A 22,285-nucleotide genomic window follows, 5' to 3' on the forward strand; every position below is an offset into this window, starting at 1 on the left:
TTATTGATGCTTCTCTCTTTCTTCCCCCAACACTCTAGACCCAGATTCTTTTTTGTTGTTGTTTGTTTTACTTTTTGGCTGCCAAGCACTGGGCTCTTAATTCCCCAACCAGGGATAGAACCAACACCCTCTGCAGTGGGAGCACAGAGTATTAAACACTGGACCGCCAGGGAAGTCCCTGGACTCACAGCCTTAAAAAATCATGGAAGAGCCTGCTGACAGCCACACCTACAGCTGTGACAAGAATGCCCTCCCTTGACCAAACCTAAATTCTTCTCCTTTCTGAGGCTTGTGCCCAGTCCACTGTGTACAGGCTTCAATTAGAACAAAAATAGTACAGTCAGTAATAGTTTCACCAGGGTAGACCTTTTAGTCTAGATTTCTCTTCTTTTCTCTTTTCCTTTTTTTTTCTTTCTTTCTTCTTCTTCTTCTTCTTCTTCTTCTTTTTTTTTGTCAACAACAAACATCCCCAATTCTTTCTTCCCCAACAACAAATATCCAACCCTCAAACTACCATAATGAGTCCTAAACTGTGTGGCTCAAAGTTCGAAAAAAGTCCATCTAGAATGCCTCCCTAACAGGTCCCTTTTTCCCTCCCCAGTCCCTGCAAATCCACCATCTGCTCTCACTCTGGACTTTTTGGCTGATTCCAAACCATCTTCTTACCACCAGAGCCTGTGCTTCCCAAAGCTCACAGACTGGGTTGTTCTTCTAATGAGGTGCCCAGTAAGTACTGGTGATAATGATCTGCACAGTGGTTGCGGTTACTCCATCCCTGGAGAGAAAGGAAAAGCTTGGAATCAGACAGAACTGGGTTCAAACCCGCTTCTTAAGTGGAACATCAAATAAGAGTCTTGGCTTCTCTTGGCCTTTGTTGGCACATCTATGAAATGGAAAGGACCCCTACTTCATAGGCTCATTGTAAGGATTAAAATGAAATCATGGATAGAAGAAGTTCAGTACAATAAATGGTTACTATTACTGTTTTTTTTGTATTTTTTTTGTTGTTGTTAGTTCTCTCTGTGACCCCTCAGCCTTGGATCTTGAGCCTCCTCAGTTGACCGTTACCAAGCACAATGATTCCTATAGCCTAGGCAGTGGTTAACATTCTTTGTCTTGATCACTAGCACCATACTGTTTATAAAAGAGCATTTTTTCTGAAACAACAATGCATTAATAAATACAGCTTTACCTTGGAGGAAAAATTAAGGCTCTGGATGGAATTGCAAATATATGAGAGTGATCATCTCAGCGATGCTGTTTCCATTTCTTGCCCTTCCCAAGCCCTTAGAGAATAGTCTACAGTAGATTAACCTAAGCACAGAAAGGCACAGGTATCCAAGACAGACAAACAAAGGCTGTTTTTTAAACTGTTTGGGAGAGAATAAGGTGGGAGCAGTAAGCGAGAGTGTCTAATCAGGTTTATATCTCAACAGCCCAAACTTTTATCAAGAGAGTTGCTGGATCTCGTGGCTTCTCATTTCAACCTGAAAGAAAAGGAGTACTTTGGAATCACGTTTACAGATGACACGTAAGTGTTTGAACACTTTTACCTTTTATCTGGACTTCCTATATGCATCACTCACAATTGCCCAAAGTGGGGGGATTGCTTCAAGAATTAGAATATGTCATCTGCTCCCGTGGGTGCTCAGTTGCTCAGTTGTGTCCGACTCTCTGCGACCCCATAGACTGTAGCCCACCAAGCTCCTCTGTCTATGGAATTTTCCGAGCAAGAATACTGGAGTGGGTAGCCTTTCCTCTTCCAAGGGATCTTCCTGACCAGAAATCAAACTCATGTCTCCTGTATCTCCTGTCCTGGCAGGTGGATTCTTTACCACTGAGCCACCTTGGAAATCCCATGTCCTGCTTAGCTAAACCTCTTTTAATGCAAGACTTTTCTGTAGGACTAAGGTAAAAGGAGAAAAGGAATGTTGGCCATTCTAAGAACTCAAAATATTGTCCAAGTGCTTTAGAAGTTTGTTGCAACGAGCTTATTTTTTCTGATGATATTCTGTCTTCACATTTCTTTGAGTGCAGTTGTACCTTCTTATTTAGCTTATCTGTCGGGGATGGAAATACTAGAATGTCATCCACTCGTATTAAAACGGAATGAATGTTTGGACTTCATGGCAAGAAAGTTTAAAGGCAATTTTGTGGCTCACCCAACAAATATGAATATACTTTAATGCGGGATGAACTTTTGAACTTATACTTAGGTCTATTTTATGTTACCTTCTTACTATCATATTTTTCTTTTACTTACATTTTTTAATGCAAACTTGGATGGTGTATATATTTGTCAACAACTGAAATCCTCTCTGAAATGAGACAGCTGTATAAAAATGAATTCATAAGAATTTAAAACTCGATGTAAGCAAATTTTTAAATTTGTTTAGTCTTACAGGCTCTTTTCTGTGTGGGTATGCGTGTGCTTTATGGCAGCCTGATTTTTCTACATTACACGCAGCTTGATACATCAAAAGAATTCTTCCTCTTTATGGAATAATTTCCAGAGAACTCTTCAAATATTAAAATTTAAGAAAACGTGTTACAGACACAAAATATATTGGCCAACCAGCCAGCATTCTTTGCATAACTCTCCCAGTTTAAATGGTTTTCTGTTCTTCAGGTTAACCAGGCAGAATATAATCTCAAGAAGGGGTTAATTTGTTTTTAACACTGATTATATGCAGCCTGGACCTCTTGGAAATGCCATTGGGCTTAGGACTTGGGCAGGACAAAAACCAGACAAATGAGTTGTCAGGAGATGTAGAAGAAAAACGTTAAAACTTTGATTTCTGACTCAGGTTGTTTCCTGAATAGAGTTCAACAACGGGGAAAAGTATGCTTCATATCACCCATCTCATTTGCATCGCAAAATTATCTGTTTACTCAATTACGGTCTGAGAACTTGTCTGATCGGTCCTCTGCTGGATGAATCAGGAAATACAGATGTCCACTGAGCACAGGCTCTAGCTGGAAAGACAAGACCAGCTCATGTGAATCAGCAATTAGATATATACATACAGGCTGAGTTTGTATGTAATGGAATCATACCAAGCAACATAAGACTTAAAACCGTAAACATGATGGCTGAGTTCTATGATAAAAACCGTAAGTACACTAACGCTGTCATTTAAGGAGAGATCACATAAAGTAGAGGCTAAAATCATGAATATTGGAGAAATGTATCCATTTAACAGCTATTTCTTGAGTGCCAGTTAATGCCAAACATTGTTCTAGCTCCCAAGGATTCAGCTGTGAACATCACAGACCAGGTTCCTGCTTTCATGGAGTTTATGTTGCACTGATATATGGTCCCGCAGAACAAGTAAATAAACAGATAATTGAGAAAAGACCAGAACATGAAACAGGAGGCCTGGATCAAGAAAAACTAGGGGGTAAGGGGAGTCAGTTTGAGGGTGAATCAGGATGGCTTCTGAAAGGTGACATATAATAAAAAACAAGAACCAATTCTGCAAAAGTCAGGGAGGCGGTTCCCAACTAAAGCCAGTGGGAAAACTCTCAGGTGAGAATAAGCTTGGCTTTTTTTTTTTTTTTTTAAATTTTGAGGGTTTTTTAAATTCAAAGCCAGTTTGACTTGAATAGTTAGAGGAAAGTGGTACAAGATAAGGTGGAGAGGGAGGTGGGGGTGGGTGTCAGAGAAGCTTGGTATCTTAGACTGAAAATCTCTGACGCTCAACTTTTCTCATCTGTACAGTGGACATAATAATAGCACCAAAATAACAAGTACTTTACAGGGTACATACAATAGGGTCATGTGCGTGCATGCATGCTAAGCCGTGTCTGACTCTTTGCAACACTATGGACAGTAGCCTGCCAGGCTCCTCTGTTCATGGGATTCTCTAGGCGACAATACTGGAGTGGGGTGCCTTATCCTCCTGCAGGGTATCTTCCCGACCCAGGGATCGAACCCGCCTGAAAGGCCCCGCAGTAGGGCCAAAGTATTTATTATATTAGAGCCTAGGCACACAATGAAAGGAAGCTTTCATCCTGTTGTGTGTAGTCATGGCAGGCAGGTGTGCTCTGAAGGAGGCTGCACGAGGGCTTGGGTGGGAGCGCACACAGGAGCGAGGACAGGAAGACCTTCAGTAGAGGGCAGAGGAAACAGGGCTCCAGGGAGGAGACATTTTGAGGGTCAATACATGGACATGGTCAAGGCCCAGTGGGGAAGAAACTGGCCTGAGCGTGGATTAAGGTATAAGAAGGGCTAACTCAAAGGTGAGCCCTGAGAGTCACATAGATGGAGAAAGCACGCTGGGGCCATTGAAGATTGTTCTGCACGAAACTGACATGATGGATGACTGTGGTCTTGCAAATGTCCCAGGCTGCAAGGTTCCTGGTAGGCTGGGAAAAAGGGCTGGCAGGCATGGCAGGCTTTGGGGAATGCTCCAAGCTCAGGTGAGCATAACCAGAGGGGGCATAAATCAAGCGTTCAGACTAGGACCTTCTCTTCAGAAAGAGAGGCGTATGTAATACGAATGACTTCCTTTCCCGACTTGGGCCACCTTCCACCTCATGTGCCTTGGGGTGATCTCTTTTTAAATACTCTGTTGGAAGAATGTCTCACTTAAGTGCCTCCTCTAGCTATCTCCTTTGGTGAGAGAGGTCAGTGGTTACAGCCTTTCCAAGAAGCCTGGCTCCAAAATGCCCTTTGCGTACTCCCCTGCAAGTGACAGCAGAGTCTGTTTTTGAATTATGGTCAGTTTGGAAGGTGTCTTCTGACTCTAGCTGTGTTTATTTTTAGAAGAAGTATGAGCTCGGCTTTTGGAGCGTGGAGGGGGAATTGGCCATTTCTACCTTTCTGGGGAACAAGTCTGGAAAATTGCTTCGTTGAAGGGTGTCTCCTTGGAATGTCTTGGTCACAGGCCTAGTTCTTTTTCTTTGTCTGGTAAATATTTTTGGAAAGTATTTTCTTTCAGCACTGCCCTTCCCCCCGCCCTCATAAAACCACTGAGTCGGATCCCTCCCAGGATGCTGAATGAATTGCATTTTCCAGCCTACATGCCACATCAGCTCTTTGCCTTCGGTGAACTTCTCCAAATGGAGTTAGGCAAAGCCGAGGGGACATTATGTCAATGAAACTAGCCACTGTGTCTATCCTACTCCACGGGCCAGGAAGAGAAATGGAAAAACGGAGTTGTGAGCTTACATAATTAAAGTAGTGACGGTGACCAACAAAAACAAATTCGTGATCCTGTAAAAGGGAGGGTTAGAGTTCCTGAGCTCAGGCTGTGAGTGCCTTCTGGTGTTCGGTGTGCAGAGTGAGTCTTTTACCCCTAGAGGGCAGTCACGACCCTCCTAAGGCCGCACTCTGTTCCCCATAATGATTCCCATCCCTTTCAACCCACTTAACTTTTTTTCCTTCCCTTGTTTGAAAGGATTTTCTGGATGAGGTTTGTTTGTTATGAAATAATAAATAGGTTTCACAACACAACTGTGATTTTTGATCTCTGTTGCATCCAGTGGGCCGGAGATGATGGGCCTTTGACTGGTAAAATTCTAGCCTAAAAGGACAGTTGGTTCAAAGTGGCCTCAGGTCAGTTCAGTTCAGTCACTCAGTCATGTCCGACTCTTTGCAGCCCTGTGGACTGCAGCATGCCAGGCCTCCCTGTCCATCACCAACTCCAGAAGTTTACTCTAACTCATGTCCATCGAGTCGGTGATGCCACCCAACCATGTCTGTCGTCCCCATCTCCTCCCACCTTCAACCTTTCCCAGCATCAGGGGATGCTTTTCAAATGAGTCAGTTCTTTGCATCAGGTGGCCAAAGTATTGGAGTTTCAGCTTCTGCATCAGTCCTTCCGATGAACATTCAGGACTGATTTCCTTTAGTATGGACTGGTTGGATCTCCTTGCAGTCCAAGGGACTTCTTTTCCAACACCACAGTTCAAAAGCATCAATTCTTAGGCGCTCAGCTTTCTTTATAGTCCAATGCTCACATCCATACATGCCTACTGGAAAAACCATAGCTTTGACTAGACAGACCTTTGTTGGCAAAGTAATGTCTCTGCTTTTTAATATGCTGTCTAGGTTGGTCATAACTTTTCTTCCAAGGAGCAAGCGTCTTTTAATATCATGGCTGCAGTCACCATCTACAGTGATTTTGGAGACCCAAAAAATAAAATCTGTCCTTGTTTCCATTATTTCCTCATCTATTTGCCATGAAGTGATAGGACCAGATGCCAAGATCTTAGTTTTCTGAATGTTGATTTTTAAGCCAACTTTTTCACTCTCCTCTTGCACTTTCATCAAGAAGCTCTTTAGTACTTCTTTGATTTCTGCCATAGGGGTGGTGTCATCACTGTATCTGAGGTTATTGATACTTCTCCTGGCAATCTTGATTCCACTTGCGCTTCATCCAGCCCAGTGTTTCTCATGATGGCTTTCCTGGTGGCTCAGAGGATAAAGCGTCTACCTGCAATGCAGGAGACTCAGGCTCGATCCCTGGGTTGGGAAGATCCCCTGGAGAAGGAAATGGCAACCAACTCCAGTATTCTTGCCTGGAGAATCCCATGGACAGAGGAGCCTGACGGGCTAGGGTCCATGGGGTCGCAAAGAGTTGGACACGACTGGGCGACTTCACTCATTTTCACTCTGCATATAAGTTAAATAAGCAGGGTGACAGTATACAGCCTTGACATACTCCTTTCCTGATTTGGAACCAGTCTGTCGTTCCATATCCAGTTCTAACTGTTGCTTCCTGACCTGTGTACAGATTTCTCAAGAGGCAGGTTAGGTATTCTGGTATTCCCATCTCTTCGAGAATTTTCCACAGTTTGTTGTGATCCACACAGTCAAAGGTTTTGGCATAGTCAATAAAGCAGAAGTAGATGTTTTTCTGGAAGTCTCTTGGTTTTTTTAATGATCCAACAGATGTTGGCAATTTGATCTCTGGTTCCTCTGCCTTTTCTAAATCCAGCTTGAACATCTGAAAGTTCACAGTTCACATACTGTTGAAGGCTGGCTTGGAGAATTTTGAGCATTACATTGCTAACGTGTGAGATGAGTGCAGTAGTGCGATAGTTTGAACATTCTTTGGCATTGCCTTTCTTTGGGATTGGAGCGAAAACTGATCTTTTCCAGACCCGTGGCCACTGCTGAGTTTTCCAAATTTGCTGACATGCTGAGTGCAGCACTTTCAAAGCATCATCTTTTAGGATGTGAAATAGCTCAATTGAAATTCCATTACCTCCACTAGCTTTGTTCATAGTGATGCTTCCTAAGGCCCACTTGACTTCACATTCTAAGATGTCTGGCTCTAGGTGAGTGATCACACCATCATGATTATCTGGGTCGTGAAGATCTTTTTTGTACTGTTCTTTTGTGTACTCTTGCCACCTCTTCTTAATATCTTCTGCTTCTGTTAGGTCCATACCATTTCTGTCCTTTATTGTGCTCATCTTTGCATGAAATGTTGCCTTAGTATCTCTGATTTTCTTGACAAGATCTCTAGTGTTTCCCATTCTATTGTTTTCCTCTATTTCTTTGCATTGATCGCTGAGGAAGGCTTTCTTATCTCTCTGTACTATTCTTTGGAACTCTGCATTCAAATGGGTATATCTTTCCTTTTCTCCTTTGCCTTTAGCTTCTCTTCTTTTCTCAGCTATTAGTAAGGCCTCCTCAGACAGCCATTTTGCCTTTTTGCATTTCTTTTTCTTGGGGATGGTCTTGATCTCTGCCTCCTGTACAATGTCAGGATGAATCTCTGTCCATTGTTCTTCAGGTACTCTATCAGATCTAATCCCTTGGATCTATTTCTCACTTCCACTGTATAATCATAAGGGATTTGATTTAGGTCATACCTTAATGGTCTAGTAGTTTTCCCTACTTTCTTCAGTTTCAGTCTGAATTGGATAATAAGGAGTTCATGATCTGAGCCACAGTCAGCTCCCAGTCTTGTTTTTGCTGACTGTATAGAGCTTCTCCATCTTTGGCTGCAAAGAATATCATCAGTCTGATTTTGGTGTTGACCATCTGGTGATATCCATGTGTAGTGCCTTCTCTTGTGTTGTTGGAAGAGAATGTTTGCTATGAACTGCGTTCTCTTGGCAAAACTCTGTTAGCCTTTGCCTTTATTTATTCTGTACTCCAAGGCCAAATTTGCCTGTTACTCCAGGTATTTCTTGACTTCCTACTTTTGCAATTCAGTCCCCTATAATGAAAAGGACATCTTTTGGGGGTATTAGTTCTAGAAGGTCTTGTAGGTTTTCATAGAACTGTTCAACTTCAGCTTTTTCAGCATTACTGGTCAGGGCATAGACTTGGTTTACTGTGATATTGAATGGTTTGCCCTGGAAATGAACAGAGATCATTCTGTCATTTTTGAGATTGCATCCAAGTACTGCATTTCAGACTCTTTTGTTGACTATAATAGCTACTCCATTTCTTCTAAGGGACTCTTGACACAGTAGTAGATATAATGGTCATCTGAGTTAAATTCACCCATTCTAGTCCATTTTAGTTTGTTGATTCCTAAAATGTTGATGTTCACTCTTGCCGTCTCCTGTTTGACCACTTCCAATTTGCCTTGATTCATGGACCTGACATTCCAGGTTCCTATGCAATATTGCTCTTTATCGCATCAGACTTTACTTCCATCACCAGTCACATCCACAACTGGGTATTGTTTTTACTTTGGCTCCATCTTTTCATTCTTTCTAGAGTTATTTCTCCACTGATCTCCAGTAGCATATTGGGCACCTGCCCACCTGGGGAGATCATCTTTCAGTGTCCTATCTTTTTGCCTTTTCATACTGTTCATGGGGTTCTCAGACAAGAATACTGAAGTGGTTTGCCATTCCCTCCTCCAGTGGACCACATTTTTTCAGAACTCTCCACTATGACCGGTCCATCTTGGGTGGCCCCACACGGCATGGCTCGTAGTTTCATTGACTGTGGTTCATGTCATCAGATTGGTTAGTTTTCTGTGATTGTGGTTTCAAAGTGGTCTACCACAGGTAATAGAGATGAAATGTGTGGATTCAAGTGTCTTTTTGAGGTATTGATTAGATCTGTCCCATTTGCTGATGGAAAAATTTGAGAAAAGCAGGTTATAAAGATAAAGTGTTTTTTGATCTCATTTTAGTCTCAGAGACTAGAAAGTAGCATGTTAACCTGAATCATGGGGCTTCCCAAGTGGCTCAGCGGTGAAGAATCCACCTACAATGCAGGTAGACCAGGGTTGATCCCTGGGTTCAGAAGATCCCCAGGAGAAGGAAATGGCAACCCACTCCAATATTCTTGCCTAGAGAGTCCCATGGACAAAGGAACCTGAGGCTATACAGTCCATGTGGTTGAAAAAGAGCTGGACATGACTGTAGTGATTAACACACACACATACACACCTCAGTCCTTGTATACTTTTTACCCACAAAAGCAGTAATTCTATGAATCTTCCCTTATGTCACTTATATCAACAGATAAGATATATTTATCTTAATAATATTCCTTGAAGGAAAACTAGAGACAGTTATCAGAAGCCTCACCTAATAATTACAAAAATAAAGACACACTTTTTACCCTGTATTAAAACTTGTGATAAAATAAAAAAAAAATAAAAATAAAAACATAGTAAGTGACAAAATGAAGCTAAAGGTTATTAGGAAAGCTGATTCACTCCCCTAATCTCACTTTCTCCTGTATTCAAAGTCTGGGTTCAAATCCTAGCTCTGCTAATTTTCTTTGCAGACTTACTGTAAAATCTAGTATTAATATTTTTTTAAAGTACCAAGTTGGTTGGCACTAAGTACTTGCTCAATAAAAATTAGCTGCTATTATTATCATCACTATTATTATTCTTACCTCCATTTTCTAAATACTTACAATAAGTACAGCTTAGAGTTTTCTGATTTTTAAAAAAACACTGTCTATTCAAAGACCAAAATAAGGTGGAAAATATCTCCTGAATCATTATCAGTTTTGTTATAATTTGACACTATATACACCACTATCAGCATGAAGTTTTGCCTAAGCAAGCAAATGAAGTCTCTGCCCTCTGGGAATTTGTAATCTAACATGGATCAACTAGTGGGAAAGTCATGTAAACAATCCCCAGCCACAGTGTCTTCCATCCCTCAGGTCACAATTTCAGGAGAATGTTTATGTCAATGAATTTAGTGAAGCCCTTGAAAGAATCGTCAGATACATGGTTAAATAGTAGGAAGTCCATAATGTATACCCAAAAACAGCTCCCAGAGAGTATTTGACCCCATATTTTAATTTTTTAATTAATCTTTTATTGATGTATAGGTATTTTAGTTTCCCGCTGTAAACAAAGTGAGTCAATATTACATACATATATATCTACTCGTTTTTAGATTCTCTTCCCGTGTAGGTCATTACAGAGTATTGAATAGAGTTCCTTGTGCTATTCACTAGGTTCTTCTTAGTTATCTAGTCTATATATACTAGTCTTTTTGTTCAGTCACTAAGTCGTGTCCAACTCTCTTTGCGACCCCATGGACTGCGGCAAGCCAGGCTTCCCTGTCCTTCACTATCTCCTGGAGTTTGTTCAAATTCATGTCCATTGAGTCAGTAATGCCATCCAACCATCTCATCCTCTGTCTCCCCCTTCTCCTCCTGCCCTCAATCTCTCCCAGCATCAGTCTTTTCCAGTGAATCGCCTCTTTGCATCAGTTGGCCAAAGTATTGGAGTTTCAGCATCAGTCCCCCAGTGAACATTCTGGGTTGATTTCCTTTAGGACTGACTGGTTTGATTTCCTTGAAATCCAAGGGACCCTCAAGAGTCTTCTTCAGCACCACAGTTGGAAAGCATCGGTTCTTCAGCACTCAGCTTTCTTTATGGTCCAATTCTCACATCCATACACGACTACTGGAAAAACCATAGCTTTGATCAAACAGATCTTTGTTGGCAAAGTGATATGTCTGCTTTTTAATGCTCTCTAGATTTGTCACAGCTTTTCTCCTAAGGAAAAAGCATCTTTTAATTTCATGCCTACAATCACCATCCTCAGTGATTTTGGAGCCCCCAAAAAATAAAATCTGCCATTATTTCCATTTTTTTCTCCTCTATTTGCCATGAAGTGATGGTACCGGATGCCATGATCTTAGCTTTTTGAGTGCTGAGTTGTAAGCCAGGTTTTTCACTCTCCTCTTTCACCTTCATCAAGAGGGTCTTTATTTCCTCTTCACTTTCTGCCATTAGGGTGGTGTCATCTGCATATCTGAGGTTCTTTATTTTTCTCCCAACAATCTTGATTCCAGCTTTATCCAGCCCAGGCATTTCACATCATGTACTCATCATATAAGTTAAATAAACAGGATAAAAATATATAGCCTTGTTATATTCCTTTCTCAATTTGGAACCAGTCTGTTGTTCTATGTCCAGTTCTAACTGTTGCTTCTTGTCCTGCATACTAGTTTCTCATTAAATAGGTAAAGTGGTCTTGTATTCCCATCTAAAAATTTTCCACAGTCTGTTGTGATCCACACAGTCAAAGACTTTCAAGGCTTTAGCGTAGTCAATGAAGCAGAAGTAGATGCTTTTCTAAAATTCTCTTGCTTTTTCTATGATCCAGTGGATGTTGGCAGTTTGATCTCTGGTTCCTCTGCCTTTTCTAAATCCAGCTTGTATATCTGGAAGTTCTCAGTTCATGTCCTGTTGATGCCTAGCTTGAAGGATTTTGAGCATTACCTCGTTAGCATGTGAGATGAGCATGCTTATATGGTGGTTTGAACATTCTTTGGCACTGTCCTTCTTTGGAATTGGAATAAAAACTCATCTTTCCCAGCCTGTGGCCATTACCAAGTTTTCCACGTTTGCTGGCATATTGAGTGCAGCACTTTAACAGCATCATCTTCTAGGGTTTTAATAGCTCAGCTGAAATTCCGTCACTTCTACTGGCTTTGTTCAGAGTGATGCTTCTTAAGGCACACTTGACTTCACAGGAGAGGATATACTAGTGTGTCAACCCCATATTTCTTATAAAAGCTGTAGTATTGTTATCTGTATTTGTCCTTTTTCATTAAAACAAAAGTTTTTCCCTTCTTGATTATCTAAAATATTTCAGATTTTGTAGTTAATAAAAATTTAGTTTTTACCTCAAAGGCAACCAGTGTTTTTTCAGTTTCTTGTTCATTTTATGATGCACTGACTTATTGCTATAATATAAATACGCAAATGTCTAGGTATACTTTTTTAATTAAAATAATGGCAATATATTATACTTGTTGTTATGCATCTTTCATTTTCACTTGACAGTGTATTTTAAAAATCATTCATGGTAAGTTTATAAAGATACTTCTGATCTTTTATGTGGCTGCATAGTATTTCATTGCTGTTTACATTCATTTTTTTTAAACAATATCCTGTTGGATGCTTAGGTTGTTTCGAGGCTTTTTGCTGCTACAAACAGCGCTGCAGTGAGTGGCTTTATACATGGCCCATTTTCCACATGTGTGATTTTATCCTGATTAACTCCCAGAAATGAAAATGCTGGTCCAGAGGCAGGGGCTTTTATAATCTTGATAGAAATTGCTCCGTTGACCCCATGACTGGTGGTAACAGGCTACACTCCTACTGCCCACAGGTAACTGTTACCCCGCAGCTCTGCCAACACAGTGTTTCTTGAAACTTGCTCTGGCTTTCTGTGTAATCCTTTTTCCTTGTTTTACTCTTACAGGGGTCAGCAGAACTGGCTTCAGCTAGACCACCGAGTCCTTGACCACGATTTACCCAAGAAACCAGGCCCAACCCTCTTGTACTTCTCTGTGAGGTATGTATCCAGAGACACGTCCACCATCCCCTTGGGTCTTTTTTTGTTTTTAAAAGAGAAAAAAACATTCTTGGTGATCAGAGATAAAGAATTTTAAAAAAGAAGAGACCTGTCAAAAAAAATATTATGTGAAAGAGATTCTCTGCTATCTTAGTCTGGGGAACGAGTTACCATAGATACATGTAGAACTGTTTTCCTTTGAAAATAAAGGGTAGACTCACCTTCCTTTAATTTTCAAAGGCTCTTGAATCTATGTGAAGCTAAAAAATATAAGTAATATATTTCAATATATAACCTGCTTTTAACTCAACATACTTCTAGATTTTTATAATTTGAAATGTACAAACACTATTTTACATATTATGTATGTATGTTTTCTAGAGACTATGGAAATAATTGAATTTTATACAGTTTCACACCTTAATTGGAATAGACAATAAAATGCAAACAACTGCTCATGGAAAGAATTACCTTAATGCAGAAATCTACATTCTGATTTCCTGAAGAGAGACTGCTAGGAAGGAATCCTTGATTTGTTCTCTGAACTCTGCTTGGACAGATCACTTAACTATGCATATGGGCCTCAGTTATTTTCTCCTGACATGGATGTATTCCATTATATCAGTAGTTTCTTATAGTCGGCCAACGATAGAAATATTTTTTCACATTAAAGATAATAAAATGTTATAAAGAGTAATGCCTGTGTTCCTGTAGCCAGCTTAAGAAATAAAATGTTACCAGTTTTGCTGAGAACCCCTTCTTAGGTGCTAGCCCCTGGCCACTATCCTGAATTTGATATATTTTCATGATAAATTTGTTTTCTTGATCTGAAGCCAAATATGATAAATAAGCTAAGGTGGAAGATTTCCCATAAATCTAAGTATGTTTTCATAAAGCTAGATCAACCTGAAGAATGGACCTGTATTCTGAGCTTATGTTATCTTTTGGATGTTGGACTATACTTGTTTTATGACATGTTGGTGGAGGCTTCATGTCTTTCTTTGGGAAGGAGGGTGGTTATACAATGATTGATTATCTGATACAATCATGTCAGTTTCCACACACTTTTTTTAAACTTCCTTATGCTCCATGCAATCCAGAAGTGTCCTAATAAGGTGTCCTGATTGTCCTACCTTTTTGTTTGTCTGTTTTTAATATGAATTGATGGTGATTGAGGATGGAGGCTGCTCCTTACTCAGTAAATAAAGTATTGACAGCCCCCAGTTTGTTTTCTGCTTTTTACTCTAAAATCTGGTTTAGGTTTTTTTTTTCCCTTACCACCAGAAGTCACATTTTAAAACCCAGGAAGGAGGTAGCATAATGGTGATTTGTCCAGGATGTAGCCGGTATGAAAAAGTGCACAGAAATCCTAAAAAAACAAAAATGGGAGTTTCCTGGAGTGTGGTATGAGTGCTGGGTCCATGGAAATGGAGAAGAAAACAAACACAGACCAGCAGCAATAAGAAAATATATATACATTAGTAATTAAGCGGGGGTCCAAGCATAGAAAAACTTTCATCTTGTATTGTGTAGGGGAAATGGCTCAACATAAATCAGCATCTTTTTTCACAAGGAAATTTATTATTACTGTAAACATTTCAAACTTCCTGAAAGTATAGAGTGAAAAAGAAAACATTCTCCACCAGGCCTCTCCCTTGCTTTTTCCCTAATTCTCTCTCCTTCTTAGAGAAAAATAATGCTGATAAATTATTTGGTGATTTACTTTTTTTTCCCCCCTAATCTGGAGATTTTTCCTTTGTTGTTGTTCAGTCACTAAGTCATGTCCAACTCTTTGTGACCCCATGGACTGCAGCACGCCAGGCTCCTCTGTCCTTCACCATCTCCTGGAGTTTGCTCAGACTCAAGTCCTTGAGCTGGTGATGCCATCCAACCATCTCATCGTCTGTTGCCCCCTTCTCATCCTGCCTTCAGTCTTTCCCAGCATCAGGGTCTTTTCCAGTGAGTTAACTCTTCTCAGCAGATGGCCGAAGTATTGGAGCTTCAGCTACAGCAGATCTTTCCTTGGGTATATAAGAGTCTAATTTACTTCTTTGCACATCCATAATTTAGCTGTTCAGGGTCCTATTAAGCCTGTAGGCTGTTTCCAGTGATTTATTAAAATGTGCATTGCAGCTAACATCCCTGTACTTCCATCTCTGTGCACATATGTAGTGTTTCTGTAGCCTGACTACTCAGTGAGAGCTTTATATCTTTGGAGAATTTAACAAGCACTAGTTCTTTGACCACTACTCTCTGATCTATTTTTTATCTCACAATGCCAGGGGAGAAAGTTCAGTCTTCTCTTCTGAGCAGTCACTCATAAGGCAGCCCTGTCTTTCCGAAGCAGGTTCTGGGGAGTCTCCTGCTGCCTGTTTGTGAGTTTCAGCCTTTATCTCACAAATGTCCCATAATCACTTTTAGCTTTACTTTCCCTTAATCACTCACATGTTTAAAAGCCCTTATCAGGTTTTTAATTATTCACTTATTTCTTCTTGCCAACTGTGCAGTGAGATCATAATAGTCTTTGTTATTATTCCAATTAAGGACTTGTTGTTACTTCAATTTAATTAAAGAAATGATAGAGCAAAAAGCATACACCAAGGAAATAAGTCAACTGACCAAGCTCAGTGAGTGGAATACAGTTCTTCAGGGGTCTCTCAAATGGGATGATAGCCACCCCAGTGAAGTCACTGGCCTCTCGGAGGGTCTCTAGCCTTCTGAGTAAACAGGACCGCTGCTGATACTTACGTCCTAACAGACATCGCCACTACCCACCCCTGGTTGCCTGACGTGACAACAGATGTGAGTCACTAAAGAGTAGAAGCAAAGAGCATTTGGTTGTATTTGGACACATAGTCACCATAGAAGCCTCTAGAAATACACACGGTCTCTTGATTTCAAGGTCACTGCCTTTCCCATCAGCAGGTATGAGTTGCTTGCTCATGGACACTGAAGTACACACTTGCTGAGTGGTTAGTGCACACAAAAGAAGGAATCCCCACAGAAGCAATGTGTTATATGGATGTACATAACTGCTCTTTTCATTGCTAACAATTAAGAATATCCAAATGTAGGGGAATTCCTTTGGTGCTTTCACTGCTGGGGCCCAGGTTCAATCCTTGATCAGGGAACTAAGATCTCGCAGGGCAACAAAAATACATAAATAAAAATAAAGATATCCAAATGCCAACAGTAAAGATAAATTCAGTAAGTTATGGCATTTTTACAGTGAACAAATGATCACTGTAATAGAAGCCATAAGATGAAAAGGTACATTGCATTTCAGAGCTTCCCCAGGAGGAGAAGGGCCACATATCTGAATCACTATAGGAAATTTTTTTAAGAGTCACCCCTCCAGTCCCCAAAACTTCCTCTTTCCTGGCCCAAATTCTGATACTGTGTCCTGGAGATAGTGAGTGTGATCTTGGGCAAGTCCGTTGTGAATTAAAAAGAGATCAGGGGATACAAAATAACTTTGCAGAGTAATATGCAAATATAAGAAAGTATCTTTTTTTTTTTTTTTCAAATTATAGTGTTTATGAAAAAGAAAAATACCATAAAGCTTTGCTCTGAAGAGGTTTCCTCTCTATTAAAATGTAGCATTAACCTTATGGCAGTCTCTGTGCCACATATTTGACCTGTGTCCTTTCACTGGGCTTCCCTGGTGGCTCAGTGATAAAGAATCCGCCTGCCAATGTGGGAGATGGGGGTTCGATCCCTGGGTTGGGAAGATGCCCAGTAATAGGAAATGGCAACCCACTCCAGTATTCTTGCCTGGAGAATCTCATGGAGCCAGGCACATTGCAAAGAGTCAAACACAACTTAGGGACCAATCAACAACATCGTTTCACTGTTTCACTGCTTCCTGAGCTAAACACTTGCATCCTTCAGATTTACAGGGAAAGACTTTCTTCTGGTTAATATCTCCCAGGATGCAGGCAGCAGCTCAGAAACACATGTAGCTTCTGCATGGACGGAAGAAAACATTTCAAGTGCAGGCACTTAGTTGTCCCTTGATGAATTTCAGAATTAAACCTTTGTCTTTGCTTTAGTTATAAAATCTCAGTGGTGGGTGCTAACTCCAGGTGTGACATGTGTGTATTGACGCCCCATAATTTATGTATGCACCGTAATTCATTTAACCCATCCTCTGTTTTCCTGTGAGTCCAAACGCCCCCAGGCTGCCAAGGGACTCCTCCAGGCCTGGGTTGTTATCTGCAGCTGTAAATTATCTTCCACAAACACAAAGGCCTCTTTGGTAATGCAGCCCAGATGTAAGCATTTGAAAAGCTTGATAGTGAGCAAGCAGGCATTTAAAAATCAGAAGTGGGGAGGTTAGGGAGGGGATTGGGCGTGACCTCATTGGAAAAGCTCCCATCGCCTCAGAGGAGGAGGTGGCTCTGGCTGGTACCACCCAGCTCCAGCAGAGCCAGGGTCTTGGGTCTTTCCCCCTCTGCTTTGCATTTATCATACTGCCTCTTGCTCTTTTTTTTTTCTTTTCTTTCTTTCTGTCTGGTCTTCCCGCTCTTCTTCCCCCTCTTTTTCTCCTCTTTCCAAACCACCATTGTGAGGTTCAGGAACTGTAAGTGACTTCTCAGAGGTACCAGTAAGTATTGTGTGTGACACTTGGAGCTGAGAATTGGCTGTGTGTGGAGAGTTCTGGTAGGAGATGTGGAGAAACACTGCTACCTTTCAGTCAAAGTTGCTGCAAACAGAGTCTTTGAAAGACTTTTTTCAAGTCTTTTATCACCCCCTGGCCTGTTTCTGGAACATGTAGAAAGAGTTTAACTCAAGGAGGTATCATGACTACAACTCATGGATCCACATCATTCCAGTTGTTTGCTTGCTTGTTTTTTAAAGGAAGACAAACATTTGGAATACAGCACAACAGGTAAAGATTCTGGTGAAGAAAGATTTATTGATAGAGAAAGATGCTCCCAACATATTCTGGGGAATAAAAGCAGACCACAGGATTGCACTTAAGTAAAAGATGTGATTAGGAAAAAAATTAAAATATTAACAGTAATTAATCTCTGGGTAGAGTGATTTCCTCAAGGGAATCAACCCTGAAAATTCATTGTAAGAACTGATACTGAAGCCGAAAACCCCAGTACTTTGGCCACCTGATTGGAAGAGCTGACTCATTGGAAAAGACCCTGATGCTGGGAAAGATTGAGCATAAAAGAAGGAAGGGGGCAGCAGAGGATGAGAGGGTTGGATAAGATCACCAACTCAATGGAGTTGGGCAAACTCCAGGAGATAGTGAAGGACAGGGAAACCTGGAATGCTGCAGCCCATGGGGTCACAAAGAGTCGGACGCAACTTAGAGACTGAACAACAGAGAGTGGTTATGGGAATGATTTTTTGCTTGTCTATTTATATATTCCTACGATAAACACATAAAGCAATTTTTAAAAAATGCAAGTGTGACGTGTAATAAAAGGAAGAAAAGTAAAGTGTTTGTGGCTGGATAGCCATGAGTTATTTTAGAGCTATCAAAGAGTAGGTGATTTACAGTAAGGAGAGGACAGGAAAGTTCATCTCTTCCCAGAGGAATGTGATTAAAAAGCACAGAGAAATAAAGGATTCCTTCTGCCTTGGGCCCAACAGAGGTATTTGAGGCAGATGTGTGAGTCAGCCAGACCTCTTTGCCCACCACCACACGCCAATCTGAACGTTATCCCAGAACCTGGGGAAAGCATGTGTCGGTTGCCTTAATATTGACTGTGACCTCCTGGCCTAACCCATACTTGAACTTCCAGGCAGTTGGTAAGCAGCCTCTGTCTTTGAGGATCCACCATCCTCATTCATATGAGAGTTCCAGAAAGACACAAAATCATTCAAAGCACAGGCTGAACCTCAATTCTACTGTCTTACAGGATTACATTTCTGTGTGCTCCCTGGATCACATATCAGACAGCATTTGTGGGAATCTGCTCAGTCTCCTCTCTAATCTGTCCTCAGTGTGACATCGAAAGGGCAGAGGAAAGCAGTAGTATTATGAAGGGTGAAAAGGCTGGAGGGTGCAGAAGTTCAGAGCTCGGCCATGAACTCAGGGTTTCTGGCTAGCATTCCGGGGGACCAGGTAATTCCTCATTGTAGGGAGCCAAGCTGTTCTATGGGATGTTTGCAGCATCCCTGGCCAGTAGCATTCTCTTAAGTCAGGAAAATACAAAAAAAAAAAAAAGTCTTTGGGGATATATGTATATTTATGGGTGATTCACGTTTTTGTGCGGCAAAAACTAACGCAACATTGTAAAGCATTTCTCCTCCAATTAAAAAAAAATAACAAAAACAAAAAAGTCTTCAACATAACCAGATGTACCTCACTCATCCCTTAAAAACCAGTGCTTTCACCTTGCTCTTGACTTTTAACCCTAACTGTTCTGTGTATTACCTTTGTGGCCTTTGGCAGCCTCTACGGGCTTTGCTCCTCATCTAGAAGACGTAATAGGAACTGACAGTAATACAGGGGGGTTGTTGGAGGATGTTAACATGTCATGAAGACCCTCACTAAATGTAAACTATTTTTATGATATAAAAATAACAAAGACTGCCTCAACCACCTGTTCAGGGGGTAAAAAATTCCATAATGTGATATATGGTCATTGAATATGGAAGTTTGGAAACTGTCTGGCTTGGGTCTGACTCACTCTTTTTTTGTTATTTTAAAAAAATATTTATTTATTTGGCTGCGCCAGGTCTTAGTTTATGGCATGCAGCATCTTAGTTGTGGCATGTGGGATCTAGTTCCCTGACCAGAGATCGAACCCAAGTTTTGTGCATTGGAGTGCAGAGTCTTAGCCACTGGACCACCAGGGAAGTCCCTGACCCATTTACTTTTACACTGGGTGGAAGATTTCATCATTTCTCCACGATTCTCTCCGCCCAGCCATCACCTCCCTAAAAACAATTAACCTCTCCTCCTCCTTCCTGTCTCCTTCTCAGAGAGTTTGTCCCTACTTGGCTCATGGTGGACAGGGGCAGGCTATTTTGCAGTTTGAAGCAAAGACGTGGAATTCACCATGGGACCCCAACACTTCTCATTGCCTGGGGCAGATGACTCCCTCCCCTTTTGTTCTGGTCGCAGCACAGCCCTTAGCCTCCTGGGCCTCCAGTCTTTCCCTGGAGAACTGGGAAAGAGTCATGCAGAGAGGGGAGCGACAGGGCAGGTTTCTACAGGTTCACCTGGAGGGCCCTCTCTGCTTCTTCTAGGGTTGCCTGGAAATCCGGAAGTGAGGCAGAGTTTTCCTGGCAGGGGAGCACAATGTAAAAGCCAACAGTGCTTCCCTTGGGGAGTTCTCTAAGAGCGCACCCCTCCCAAAGATGAAAGGGAACACAGGGGACTCTCAGAGGTTCTGCATCATCCTTTGCAGAAAGTGAAATACACTTCAATTACCCCGCTGTCTTCAGCGTGCATCATAAAGCAGGACTATGAGGTTACAGGGTCATTATAAGCAATAAATACAGATCTCTGTGTTCAGAATGTAGATTAGAACCTGATAGAAATCTTAGGCAGGTGGCTGCAGTAAATGCCTGAAATTACCCACAATAACTGAGTGAAACCAGGAGCAAGGCGTTTGAATGCAGCCCTCACTGGACACCAGTCAGGAAGTCAGCATTGTGCAGTGAGAAATCATTGAGTCATTCCTGCCCAGTTTGCCGTCTATGATGCTGTTGCTCAGACATAGCAAAGATTCTAGAAAACAAAGGAAATATGCTCAGTTGGGGAGAAATCCTAAGTGGTCAGAAGAATATTCGTTTCAGAGTGTTTTCCTATTCTTGGTCAAGATGGACTCCTTTGTAGCATCCTACTTCCCTAAGAGAATAAGCTTAGAAAAGATACTGGAATTTCCGCTCTTGTTTTTACAGTTGAAGTTTTAAAGAGGTTCCCAACTAAGTCCGCACCTTTTGTTATAGTCTTCCTGGTAGACAGATAATAATAACATAGTAATAATCACCACCACTCACTGACCACTGAGACAACACGTGAGAAAAGGGAGGCAACGAGAGGCCAAGCAGTTTGGCCCAAGACCCCAGCGTGGATCAGTGTTGGGACTGGACTTCAACCTAGTATCTCCCCAACTCTGTGATGTTGACTCTTTTATTTTTTTGCCCCCATTTTTTTTTTTTTGCCACACCTCACAGCTTATGGCATCTTAGTTCTCTGACCAGAGATTGAACCTGGACCACAGCAGTGGAAGTGCTGAGTCCTAAGCACTGGACCACCAGGGAATTCCCTGTGGTGTTGACTTTTGATCATGGTAAATAAATGACACAGGAGGAAAATATGGGCCACCTACATGACAGTGACCACTAACGGATAGCCCATCCCAAACAGCCAGAGTCGTCTGCTTTTCAACCCACGTGTATCATCATCTGGCTGCAGGCCTGCCCCTCCTCCAATGTTGTCATGCCATTGAGGTTGATGTTTTGTTATCACTGATGAGCGGTTAGGTGAACACCTGTCCCATCAACAGGAGAGAAAAATGCTAACGGGGGGACCATGAAAAGTAGAGACAGCGTCTTCTCAAGAAGGCCAATTCTCAAGAAATTACATTTGTTAAATTGTATGAGGTCTGTCTCCAGAACTTATGCCTAACCCAAAAGCTTGGGTTTGTTTCAAGGCTGAAAATTGAACTGTGGGCTTTGACTTTACAAAATCTTAGTGAAATCATTCACAGGAAGCATGCAGAAGGGAAACAGTATCCTTTTACCAAAAAAAAAAAAAAAAAAACCACCCTGAAACAAAAGGTCTTTATTTTACAAGTCTGGGATAGTCCGTTTCATTTCACGGAGAATCCTTAGATTCTGTTTTCAGTTCATAGAACGTGTTGATAGGTGTGCCTAGGGAGCCATTCTCCTGGAGAACCATATGTACTTTTCAAACCCTCCATAAATATAGTCATCACAGTGGCTCCCTTGAGGGAGAGAGGGGACCGTGGATTCAGAGAGTGGGTAATGTGATGCCTACGCAGAAAGTTAGAAGGCAACAGGGCGGGTTGCCAGAAAGTACTGGAAAACAAGATAGGGACCTGTTTACTGGAACTGGGGTACAGTCAGGGACCCGGGCTTCAGAAACAAGAGGAGCCCAATGTCTAGTACGAAGTTATCTGTGCGGAGTTGGGCACGTCACAAGTTGATTTGGTGCTAAGCCACCCAGCTCCCTGCATGTGGTTTTTTTTAATTCTTGAAGACTAGAAAGAGGTTTGATCTGACTAACAGGCCCTCTCCCTGGAATGCCCTTCTCCCTTCGTTACCTGGTGAACTCATGCATTCTTTAAGACTGGGCTCAATTGTCCTAGAGGACAGCGTGTCCTGTGACACGGAGCCTTCTGGATTTCAGTTTGGCTGCCTTCTCTCTCTTGATTCATAAGCTGACTTAATTGCATTGCTCCCGTGGGCTCCCTGGCATTGTGTACATGTTGTATTTCATTGTGATTATTATTATAGGAAAGCATCCTATCATATTGGTTTGGAGTAGGAACTTTGAAGTCTGAAAGGCCTTCATATGAATCATGGCTCC

The 22,285-nt window shown here is 41.5% G+C and overlaps 1 protein-coding gene across 5 annotated transcripts in view; it reads left to right on the forward strand.

The window, feature by feature from the left end:
- FRMD4B (FERM domain containing 4B) overlaps positions 1-22,285 on the forward strand; it is a 358,740-nt gene that overhangs the window by 225,370 nt on the left and 111,085 nt on the right. For all 5 annotated transcript variants that reach the window (XM_005222661.5, XM_005222659.5, XM_024982740.2 and 2 more), the window contains 2 exons: positions 1,437-1,531; positions 12,667-12,759. In XM_005222661.5, coding sequence (XP_005222718.1) covers positions 1,437-1,531; positions 12,667-12,759 — 188 coding nt within the window. The remainder of the gene's footprint in view (positions 1-1,436; positions 1,532-12,666; positions 12,760-22,285) is intronic.

The sequence above is a fragment of the Bos taurus genome, chromosome 22 (genome assembly GCF_002263795.3).
Source record: "Bos taurus isolate L1 Dominette 01449 registration number 42190680 breed Hereford chromosome 22, ARS-UCD2.0, whole genome shotgun sequence".
In the NCBI taxonomy this organism is placed as follows: Eukaryota; Metazoa; Chordata; class Mammalia; order Artiodactyla; family Bovidae; genus Bos; species Bos taurus.